The sequence below is a fragment of the Hylobates moloch genome, unplaced genomic scaffold (assembly GCF_009828535.3).
Source record: "Hylobates moloch isolate HMO894 unplaced genomic scaffold, HMol_V3 SCAFFOLD_14, whole genome shotgun sequence".
Classification (NCBI taxonomy): domain Eukaryota; kingdom Metazoa; phylum Chordata; class Mammalia; order Primates; family Hylobatidae; genus Hylobates; species Hylobates moloch.
Genome location: NW_026652289.1, coordinates 44,620,307 through 44,632,350, shown reverse-complemented (window position 1 = coordinate 44,632,350; position 12,044 = coordinate 44,620,307). Strand labels below are relative to the sequence as shown.

Genomic DNA, 12,044 nt, shown 5'->3' with positions numbered 1-12,044 from the left:
TGCAGCATTCACTCATTCATCCATATACTTTTTGAATCACTGTTATATGCAAGGAACTTTTAAAGAATTACTCTGACCCAATGTATGAATTTGGAATAATCTCCAAAATACTATATAAGAAAGCAAGCTTCAGAACACTGTGTATAGAATTCTACTATTTGTATTAAAAATAGATATATAAATATACATATTTATAAACTTGTAAATGCATAGAATTGCTCTGAAAGGATACACAACATATACATAACAGTGATTAACTCTGGAGAGGGGACTAGAGGCTGACCTCCATGGGGAAGCTTACCATTTATTGTATACCCTTTTGTATTGTGGAATGTCTTACCATGTATATGTATTAATTTTTCAAAACAAACAAACAAACAAAAAATAAAAGAAACTGCCTGGTGCTGAATATACAGTGGTGAACAGGACAGAGGTTCCTCAGTCTTGGGGAAGGCAAAGTGTTGAGCTTACTGGGCCACAATTATTAAATTTTTTAAAACCAGACTGTTTACATAAGTTAAGGGGAAAGTTCTTTCTACAACAATTAGCTTATAATAATTCAGCATATCATTTTACAGAGATAAAGCAGTTGGAAAATAAATACTAAGTAATTTGTCAAGTCTTAGAGTGTATTAAGTTGTAGTTTCTACAAGGGAAGGGATCTTATCTGTTTAACTTGATCAGTAGAGCATTCACTGCAGCATAATGTGCAGATAAACGCTTGTTACAGCAAGCGTTTTCTGATGATGACAAATGATAGCACAACCATTTAAAAAAATCTTGAAAAAGAAAAGACCAGAAGATATTGGACTCTGAGGGAACTATGTGTTCCCTGTGAGGGTTAGGCAACCTTTTCTAGACAGTCCTCAAAAAATGATGGTGTTCAAATGGCAAGGTAAATCCCAATGAGAATGAAAGGTTGTAGAGATACCACGTGTTTCGAAATGTCACAGCGTGATGCTCGAGGCCCTCCTTGGGGTGACAAGGCACAGATGGACTCCAAAGAGAACCTGGCACTTGGCAGGGCACCCCAACTGCATGGGAAGTAGGAAAGCAAATGTCTGGGGGGCTGCAAACCACTGACAAGCTGGCAGCCTGTCAAAGCAGCCTTGGTCACTAAGGAGCACAGTGGTTGACAGGCTTGACTCAGCACCATCACTACAGGTAGCCTCTGCACATCGTTTAACCTCTCTGAGCCTCGGCTTTCTTCTCCGTAAAATGGAAGACAACTGTGGGATCTTTGTGAGGATTAAAGGAGAGAATCACCAGAAAGTGTTCAGCAAGATGCTGGGCACACAAGCAGGGCTTAAAATGCTATCTTCACTCTTACTAAAGAATGGCTAGGTGTCTGGGCCACTTTATAACTGCTAATCAGCATCCAAGTCCGAACAGCAGACAAAATGTGCTCCACCCTCCATGCCCTAAGGTCAAGTAAAGATTTCCCCACATTCATATAGTGTTTTATAAACTAGAAAAGACTTTCACATTCATAAGCTCACAAAAGCCTGTGAAGCCAGTTGGATGGGAATTACTAACTCTATCGTGAAGGAGAGGAGACAGTGAGGTTAAGGGATTTGTTAAGAGCTGGCTAAGGATAGAATCTAGGCCAGGACCCAGGTTTTCCAGGGACTGGCTCAGCATTTTTCCAACTCATGTTCTTCCCAGGAAGGAGATGTATATCTGGGGTCAGGACAGGTGGTCAAACCTGCAATTCTACCATCTCTGCCTGCTCTCCAGCTACCACTGTGTCTGAGCAGGAAGGGATCCAGCCAGTCATTTCAAACCCTTCTATCAGCCTCCTCTGGAACCTGTTCCTGTGAATGGACCCAGCGTACAGGGATGGCTTCCTGTACCTAGAATTAGGCATGGGACAACAGCTACGGCAGGGCTAGGTCTGGCTTTGCAGGTAGCTGGAAACAGGCCTGGGTTGCCCCACTGCCAGTTGGGGAGGGAGGGAGGTGGCAGCCTTGCCAGGAAGAGCAATTATTAAAAGGGTGCAGACAGTAAGAGTCTCTCTGAAAGTGAGGCAACCTTTCCCACTGCCATTAGCATTTCCACTAAAAACTTGGCATTTGATAGAGGAAAAAAATGTATTTTTTCAATTGTGAAAAGGTCAGGCATATTTATCTGACTTAATAATTTATAATTAATATTTAATGCCTCCTTGAAAGATGACCTCTAAGCACCCAGCCAGCACCCTCTTCCCTTTACTCTACTAGTTCCTGCTGGGCACAGCCCCATGCCACCTGGGTTAGAGGTCAGAGGACACCTCCACACAGCCTGCTCCTCACGGGCCCTGACTCCGCCATCAGTGAAAAGACAGCCAGTCTCCCAAGTCTAATCCCAGTTCTGCCACATTTGAGTTCTCTGTGGCAGTAGCAATGCTGTAAGAAATAAGAAACCTCTTGAATGCTATAAGAAAATTATAAAATTCCTCTTCTCCACCCCCTTTTCCCTTTTTACCAGTAAGGGGTTCTCTTATGTTGAAAATCATCTGAAGGAAAGATGAAGGTGCCCAGAAAATTTCGATAGGCCCTAAAACCAATGTCACTAGCCTGGAGGAGATCTTGGAGGTGACTTGACCATTATGGAGCCCCACCCCTCACCCCTTCAGAAGGTCTCTAGAGAACTAAGTAGTACAGGGCTCCTGGTTTCCTAACCACAAGCTCCGGAATCTAGAGAAGGCCTTCCTTAGACAGTAGGAAGTGTTGTCCTCCCTCAGAGATGGGACAAACAGGGGAAGTCTCGGAAAGACCCTTGGGTGGAACAGGGTGGGGCCAGGCTCACTTGGAGAGGAATACAAGAGCCTACCTGCATGGTGAGAAGATTTTTTATTTGAAATATAGTCTGAGCAACATGAGTGTAGCCAAGAGGAGTAGGGGCTGGCCTGCCTGGGGCAGCAGCCTCTCAAATGGCACAAGAGCAGTACAAATATTCCAATGTCTGTGTGCCCCAACCCCACCTGTCAGGAAAGGCAGAACAGCAGAACAAAGACCCACCCACAGCGCCTTCTCAAGGGGTCTGGTTCTTGGTGCCTGCCTACCTTTGCCTTACCTCCTGCTCTGCCCAGGTTCCAAACAGAGGTGTGCAGCAGAGGTTTCTCCCACCCCACCCACAGAGACATGATAAGCCAGTGTGACAATTAGTTCTCAGGATTATTTTGAGGGAAAAGAATCAGAGAAGATAGAGAGGAGGGGCAAGGTGATCAAGGGCCCTCGCCAAACCAGACTAGGCAAAGCTCTTCCAGAGGGACTATGTCAGCACCCCTCATTTCCCTCCTTCTCAGGATCTAAAGGCAGGAAGGAGAGCTGGTGTCTGCAGGAAAATAGAGCTCTGAGGAGCGCCCTGGGCTGAAGGCAGCAAGCAGGAACCTCCCAGAAGAGCACAGCTGCTGTGGGGTTCAAGCCTAGTTGACAGCATTGCGGTTGGGCCACATAAGCAGCCTGGGGTTGGAAGGACACAGACAAGAGATGGGGTACCAAGAAGCAGCAAAAAGCATAAATAACAGAAGCAAATTCAGAGCTGTAAGGGTCCTGGCCGACCCCACATTTCCTGGGGCTGGGGGATACCCAGGACTGGCAGCTCAGGGCAGACACTACTCCAGGGTACAACCGGCCACACTCACACCGGGGGCAGAGCCTTTTATTTTCCACGGTCCGCACGGCAGGTGGAAGACGCTTCGGCACCACCTGACCATGCACACTGCAAAGTCTCCGGTCACACCTGAGGGGATAGTGCGTGGCTGTCCTGGTCCTGAGAGGCCTGTGGTTGACTGTGATCATTGTGGCCACCATCGTCCTCAGGGGCCGGGCCCAGCAATCTCCTCACCTCTGGGTCAGCCGACAAAGGCTCACCAGCACATTCTTCCAGTCCATTCTCTCTAGTCTCCATGGGCACCTCCTCCCCGGAGCCCTCCTCTGGCTCCACCACCTCCACTGCTATCTCCGCTGCCGCCGCCTCCTCTTCCTCCTCCTCCTCCTGGTCTCTCACCTTGTGGACAATGAAGAGGTGGCGGCTGAGGGAGCTGGCAGAGGTGTAGCACAAACCACAGAGGAGACATTGGGCTGTGGAGCTGTCCACCTGGTGCTGAGGTATGTGGCTCTGAAACTCGAGCCCCGAGTCTGTGGCAAAACTACATTTCGCGCACTGAAAAAGGGACTTGTGCCTTTTGGTGGAAGAGACAGTTGCGCCATTGCTGGTGCCTGGAGCGTCCCCTACTCCACTGACTGGTCTTTTCAGATGGTTCACCTAAAAGGAGAGACAGCATGAGCAAAGTCCAGGCCAAGCCCTGGACATGAGCCCCTAGACATGACCATAAGCCCAAGGACTCAAAGAAAGCACCACCCAGACCAGAGTCACCCCAGCCCTGAACGCTGGTTTACGTTTGGTTTGTTTCAATTCTTTGTTTGTTTTGTAATGTAACATATGCATGTGTCACAATACTCCAAAGGCATGGGAAGGGTATAGAGACTACCCCACTCCCCAGGCCTGCTCTCCAAAGAACATATTACCTGGGTTTGTGGCTCCTCCAAGAGGTATCCTATGCATATACAAAAACAAAACTATCGTCTTTTATAAAATGATGGCATGCCATGCATACTTTTCTTTTTATTTTTGAGGCAGGGTCTCACTCTGTTGCCCAGGCTGGAGTGCAGAGGCACAATCACAGCTCACTGCACCCCTGACCTACTGGGCTTAAGCGATCCTCCCACCTCAACCTCATGAGTAGCTGGGACTACAAGTGAATGTCACCAAACCCGGCTAATTTTTTATTTTATTTCATTTCATTTTTGAGACAGGGTCTCATTTTGTTACCCAGGCTGGAGTGCAGTGGCATGATCACAGCTCACTGCAGTCTTGACCTCAGAGCTTAAGCGATCCTCCCACCTCAGCCTCCTGAATAGATGGAACTATAGGTGCACACTACCACACCCAGCTAATTTATTTACTTATTTATTGTAGAGACACAGTCTCCCTATGTTGCCCAGGCTGGTCTCAAACTCCTAAGCTCAAGTGATCCTTCCACCTTGGCCTCCCAAAGTGATGGGATTATAGGAGTGAGCCACCGCACCCAGTATATGCATGCTTTTCTTCACCCTGTTTTTTTTTGTTTTTATTTTTGTTTTACTTAACGACATACATTGGAGCGTGTCTCCATGGGAGAACATACAGAGGCTTCATTCTTCTAAAGGCAGCACACTAACCCACTGTGGGGATAAGAAGTCCCCAACGGCAGACATTTAGCTGAGTTCCATCTTTGTTACTGCACACAGTGCTGCAGCAAACATCCTTTAGCAGACTTCTTCATGCCCAAGGCAAAAGATCTCTCTAATAGACAAATCCTAGAAGCAGAATTGCTGGATCAAAGAGTATGTGCATTTTGGGGGAAGGGAAGATGTACATTTTACAACTGGACAGGTGTTGCCAAAAACATCAATCAATACCGCCAGCTACTATGTATGAAAGGGCCTTTGCCAACCACTGACACCATCTGATTAGGCAAGAAAGTTTTAAGAATGCCTTGAAACTCCAGATAGCTCTTAGGACTTCCCAGGCACACCTGACCCTTCTGTGGAACAGCACCCCCTACCACGGTATGGAGAGAGGCTACAGTGAGGAGGAAAAACCAGGCTGCTCCAGAAGTTCACCAGAAATCAGAATAGGGCATGGAACAGGGATGAGGTCATAGGGCAAGGGGCCAGGATAGCAGGTTCTAGGCCTGGCTCTTCCTATAACTAGTGAGAAGGTTGGGGGGTGAGTTGGTCAAACATCATTATCCTCATCTGACAAGGTAGTCCTGTGTGCTCCCGCCTCAGGACTGCTGTGAAGCAGAAAGAGAACGGTATGTGTGAAAATGCACCAGTGTCCACAGAGCACAGCACACCCCTACAGAGGGGGCCATGGTGACAGGGAAGCAACAGTAACAAAAGGCTGACAGGCCACCTATGGGTCTTTGTCCTTATCCCCTACTTGGGTCCAGTGCCAGGAGGGTCACACAGGACTAGAGAGTGACCCACATTGAGGGAAGCTGTCACTCTGGTTGTTCCACGGCCACAACAGTAGCCTTCCTAATGCCCTTCCAGCTCCAAACCTCACTGAGCAGCCAGCTCCAATGGGCAGGGAGCCCACACTCACCTGAGGGGAATGTCCACCCGGAGGTTTGACTTTGGACGTCTGGCTCAAATCAGGGTTTCTGATGCCATGCATAAGGCTGATATGGCTCTCCAGGAGGGAGGGCCGAGGAAAGCTGGGGCTGTCCTCTGTGCAGTACCTGCAGAAGCACAGCGGAGAGGTCAGGTAAGTGCCTGGGCCGCAGGCTCCCTCAGTGCTATTCACACCAAGGCCAGGAGGGAGGGAGTCTGGAGCAGCCTCCTGGGCTGGCTGGTGCTGGGACCCAGAGAGAGATCCAGCTAGCAGGCCAGCCAAGGTGGCAGACAATAGCACGTCAGAATACTTGCACTCTTGACACCTGGCGCTCAGCCACAATCTCACTGAACACCACCTCATGTCACCGCCCAGAGACCCAAGTGCTAGGCTAGTAGTCATAGTGAAAGAGCCTGGGTACATCCCAAGGCATAGGCAGATGGTGTAGAAGCCTCTGGGCCCCAGGGGTGCATGGTCACATCACCACCCCTCCTCTTAAACCTCAGGGTGCTTCGTGACTGATGGGCTGTGCAGTCCTGGGCTAGAGAGTGATGGGGGAGGGCTCAGGAGCTACCAGGTTCTGGAAGCTGGTTTTTGACCTGCCCCTGATTTCTGACTTAGCTGCAATTTCTTCCAGTTGGAAATCACTCGTCTCTTGTCTTAGACACCTGATCTTGCAGCAGAGAAAAGCCCCAGTGTGCCATGGACAGAGTCTTTTGAACCTCAGGCCTCCTCACTACTAGCCCCAGGGACTCACCCGCAGGTGTAGACCTTCTTTACTGTGTCGTGGTTGTTGCGGATGTGTTTACGCAGGCTGTTGGGGGTGTGGAAGGACTGTTCACACTGCCGGCACGGGTACCGCTTCAATGTCTAAGGAAGGAGGTGGCAACACACAAAGCATCAGAACTGTAAGATAGTTCTGGGTGCATTTTTCTTCTCAGATGCCATGGGCAGAAAGGAGGATACTCCCAAAGACCTCAAGATCTGTGGTACCCACCCTGCCCAGAGCACCAGGAACCCTAGGGGTTCTGGCTTCACAGAAAGAAGTCCAGAGGACTGGGCTCTGCATTATGATTGTGTGGCTGCACTTACCCGACCGTGGCTCTTTTTCATGTGGGACACGTAGCTCTCCCGATCTGGAACCCACTCCTGGCACTCCTGGCAGGTCCAGCCAGTGTTCCTCAGCCGCGGCCTGGCTTCCACCCTGCGGTGGGCTTCAGGCCTACCCCAGCGGCCAGAAGGCAGGGAGCTGCTCCGAGCAGCCACACTAGTGGCTGGGGGCTCAGTGGGAACTCGAGAGCCAGGGCGGCTTGAGGATGTGTCCGCTGAAGACTGGAGGCTTGACAGCTCGTCCACATTTCGGGGAACACCGTGGGTGCTCTGGGGATGGGGAGAGCGATTACTGACTGGGCAAGGGGAAAGATGCACAGAGTCAGACCCCCAGCCTGAGGCATGTGTCCTCCTCCCCAGCCTCTTCCCGCAAGGCATCCCACCTTGACATGTTGCATCAACTCCGGCTTCTGCACGAACAAGAGTGGGCACTCAGGGCACTTGAAGACGCCCACCTGCGTCTTGCTGACATTCTGGTAAAAATGCTGCTGAATGTGCCTCTTCTTGTTGAAGACCATTTCACAGGAGCACTTATAAATGAGCCTGATGAGACAAGCCCCAGGGGGTGAGGTGGCCATGGCACCACGCAGCCCCTCCACCCATCTCTGCTCTCTCTGAACCAGCGTCAAGTTTGGGAAAGCACTACCCTGAGCCAATGTGGATGCTCCCCTGCCTCAGGACATCCTTAGTATGACCCCAGGCACCTCTGCCACTAACCCCAGCTCCCTCACCCCTCCCTATGCCACCCCCTACAGCACCCAGGCTACTCCTCTCTGCCCCACAGGGCCTGCTGGCCCTGGAGCTGCACTCACTGGGAGGGTCTGTGGGGCTGGGTGGGGTGCTGGGTGGCACTGTGGTCCGCAGTGCTGCTGGCAGTCTTGAAGGCCATGGGGCAGAATGCACATTTGTGGAAAACCTGGCAGTGTCGCTCCTGGATGTGGCTTTTCAGCAAGGCCAAGGTCAGGTGGACGACACCACAGTGGATGCACCTAGACAGAAGTGGGGTAGTGTGGGTGTAGGTGGAGTAGAGGCAGTACTGGACCCACAAGTGGTACTGCAAGAGGAGGGATGGAGAAGAGGAACAGAACTATCCAGGCACCTTCTCCCTCCCTCAATCACTTGGACTTCCACCCTCGACAAGTACACCTGAGGGTCTGCTTGCTACAGTCTAGCACAATGTGGCCACACAGTGGCCCCCAAGCCCAAGGCCACGCCTTGTACAGAAGGGAGAAACCCCAACCTTCCCTACACTGGCCAGAGGATATTCTGCAAACCAAAAACCTGAGCCTACCTGAGAGAAGTTGGTGGAAGTGAAGAGGGAAGAAAATGGTTCAATAATGGCATAAACAGTATTTAAGTGTGAGACAACTGCAGAAGCCCAAGAATTTCTGAAGGAGACTGCACAAAGCCCATGCCTTCCCACAGGCTGGTACGAGTAAGCAGGGATGGCCACTTAACAAAACATACAGTCAGGCAATGCTATGGTCACCAAAACAACAACTACATTAAAACAACCCTTAAAGCCCAGGAAGAAATACTCTATAGTGCTGTCCAGTGGAACTTGCTGTGATGAAAGAACGGTCAATAGTTCCACTGGGGCAGGCACAGTAGGTCACGCCTGTAATCCTAGCACTTGGGGAGGCCGAGGAGGGCGGATCACACGAGGCCAGGAGTTCAAGATGAGACATGGCCGACATGGCAAAACCCTGTTTCTACTAAAAATACAAAAATTAGCTGGGCATGGTGGCACGTGCCTGTAATCCCAGCTACTCAGGTGGCTGAGGCAGGAGAATTGCTTGAACCCGGGAGGCAGAGGTTGCAGTGAGCCGAGACTGTGCCACTGCATTCCAGCCTGGGGGACAGGGCGAGAACCTGTCTCCTGGGGAGGAGCGGGGGAAGCTCCACTGTTCATGTGGCCATGTGGCTATTTAAATTAACGAAAAAATAAAAATAAAAATTCAGTTCCTTAGTTGCACTGGCCAGATTTCAAGCACCCGGTAGCCACAAATGGCTGGTACTATACTATACTCTACTGGACCACGCAGCTCAAAAGTGCTGTGATGTCTTCTTGGTGGAACTATGGGGATAACTTTTCATTTCTTTTTCTCCCTACCAGTTTGTATTTTCTGAGTTTGTTTGGTGGGTATTTTTTTTATAATGCATAAATAAGATAAACAATTGTCTTAAACCATTTTTCTGAAATTGAGGCCGTATGGAACTTGCTTCAACTTCACAATATCTCTCTATAAATACTGCCTTTCCTTTTATCGATATCAGAGAATAATATGACCTTCCTCCATGCCAACCTGCATCCATGAGATTACTAGTCCCTCTCCTGTGTTCAGTCTTTCCTCCTGCCCATGAACACACACAGGTCTCCCCGACATGATGAAACATCTTTTCCCTCTCTGCTCTTCCTTTTTATCTTCCTTTTGTTGCAATACTGTCTGCCTTCATAATATTGACATCCCCATAGGCACTAAAGAGAGGCAGTTGCTTTGCTAAAATAAAAGGCATGCCTTCATTTAAGAATTCTTTGACTCCTGAATGTTACCCTTCATTTTACTATCTATCTATCTATCTATCTATCTATTTTTTTTTTTTGAGACAGAGTCTTGCTTTGTCACCCAGATTGGAGTGCAGTGGTGTAATCTCGGCTCACTGCAATCTCCACCTCCTGGGTTCAAGCGATTCTACTGTCTCAGCCTCCCAAGTAGCTGGGATTACAGGTGCCTGCAACCACACCCGGCTTACTTTTGTATTTTTAGTAGAGACAGGGTTTCACCATGTTGGCCAGGCTGGTCTTGAACTCCTGACCTCAGGTGATCCACTGATCTTGGCCTCCCAAATTGCTAGGGTTACAGGCGTGATACATTTTCGTAGTCCACATAAATCCCCACAGAATCCTGAACAATCTTTTTTCTTCCGTGTATTGGAAGGGAGGGGTAGAGAATCACCTTCGAAAATGTAATTAGCAATGAAGAGCAGCCCACGGAACCAGAAAGCTTTTTGTGATGAACTCCACAGAGCATTCATTACTAAATTTGTATATGCTTTAAATTAGGGTTTCTAAACAAGCTACTTACTTAATTTTCCTTTCTCTCCTGCCAAACAGAAGAGTGAAACCAACTTCTAGCACACAGAAGTATTTCCACACTACAAAGTATTATGAGGAGAAAAATGCACATAATTCCACATTCATCCAAAGTGGCCAAGTACACCTGATATGCATATAGAATCTCTTAAGTGGCTTTATTTGTGCCATTTGACCAAACTCCTGCAGAAACAGTAGAAATATATTCTTTTCGAATGCTACTGAAAATTCCTTCTATGTATCTGGTAAACATTTCTTTGAGAAACCTCATTGAAAGTAAGAACACATGCAAAGTACCCTCAACGCAGGACTGAATCCAACCGGGTTTACAAGCTGATGAGAAAGTGTGCAGAAAAGAGTGCCAACCACATGACACCGCACTTGACCACAGTTTTTTAAGAGAAGATAGACAATTATGGAATCATATGTTGTGAAATATGTAGTTTTAGAAAAGATAGTAAACAACATAAAGTATTTAACTTTGTTAATAATCACAAATAAGAAAATAACATTAAAACAGTCTAAACTTGCTTCCTTATGACATCATTAGCCACTCTCCAAATTATTAACAAAGAACAGAATAATTTATGAAATTCTGAAATATATGTGTATGCATATTTTACATAAAACACATATAAATTATATATATTTATTATATAAATAACCATATATATAGGCTTTTTACATTATCATCAAGTAAAAGCAAAAATAATACAAAACATAAAATAGTATTGTAAAACTCTGTAGTAGAGTTCAATAAAATAGAACATAGGTATCTTGAGAATTTACTAAAAAAATTAACATCCAAAGAATGGGAGAAAATATTTGCAAATCTGACAAGGAACCTGTATTCAGAAGATATAAAAAACTCTTACAACTCAATTATAAGATGTCAAATAACCCAATTCAGAAGTAGGCAAATGATCGGAATGGACATTTCTCCAAAGAAGATGGAGTCCAGGCCAGGAGCAGTGGCTCACGCCTGTAATCCCAGCACTTTGGGAGGCCAAGGTCGGTGGACCACCTGAGGTCAGGAGTTCAAGACCAGCCTGGCCAAAATGGTAAAACCCCGTCTCTACTAAAAATACAAAAATTAGCCGGGCATGGTGGTGGGCGCCTGTAATCCCAGCTACTCAGGAGGCTGAGGCAGGAGAAGTGCTTGAACCTGGGGTGGCAGAGGTTGCAGTGAGCTGAGATAGCGCCACTGCACTCCAGCCTGGTCAACAGAGTGAGACTGTCTCAAAAAAAAAAAAAAAAAAAAAAGATGGAGTCCAATAAACACATGATCAACACCGCTAACCATCAGGGAAACGAGATACCATTTCACACCCATAAGGATGGTTACAATCAAAAAGACAATAACAAGTGCTGGCAAGGGTGTACAGAAATCAAAACCTTCATACACTGCTGGTGGGGATGTAAAAATGGTGCAGTCACTTTGGAAAATAGTCTGACAGTTTCTCAAAAAGTTAATCAGAGTTACTACTTTTTTCCTCTTTTAAAATTATATTTTAAGTTCGGGGATACATGTGCAGAATGTGCAGGTTTGTTACATAGGTATACACATACCATGGTGGTTTGCTACACCCATCAACCCATCTTCTACATTAGGTATTTCTCCTAATGCTATCCCTCCCCTAGCCCCCCATCCCCTGACAGGCCCCAGTGTGTGATGTTCCCCTCCCTATAGAGTTAC

The 12,044-nt window shown here is 47.7% G+C and overlaps 1 protein-coding gene across 6 annotated transcripts in view; it reads right to left on the bottom strand.

Annotated features, from left to right (window-relative positions):
- Positions 1-2,814: 2,814 nt before the first annotated feature.
- Positions 2,815-12,044, bottom strand: part of ZNF592 (zinc finger protein 592) — a 54,665-nt gene continuing 45,435 nt past the window's right edge. For 5 of the 6 annotated variants that reach the window (XM_058427270.1, XM_058427272.1, XM_032175537.2 and 2 more), the window contains 6 exons: positions 8,067-8,243; positions 7,638-7,797; positions 7,237-7,524; positions 6,902-7,014; positions 6,136-6,271; positions 2,815-4,248 (listed from right to left, as the gene is read on the bottom strand). In XM_058427270.1, coding sequence (XP_058283253.1) covers positions 3,718-4,248; positions 6,136-6,271; positions 6,902-7,014; positions 7,237-7,524; positions 7,638-7,797; positions 8,067-8,243 — 1,405 coding nt within the window. In that variant the 3' untranslated portion in view covers positions 2,815-3,717. The remainder of the gene's footprint in view (positions 4,249-6,135; positions 6,272-6,901; positions 7,015-7,236; positions 7,525-7,637; positions 7,798-8,066; positions 8,244-12,044) is intronic. The other variant, XM_058427273.1, reaches the window with a different exon arrangement.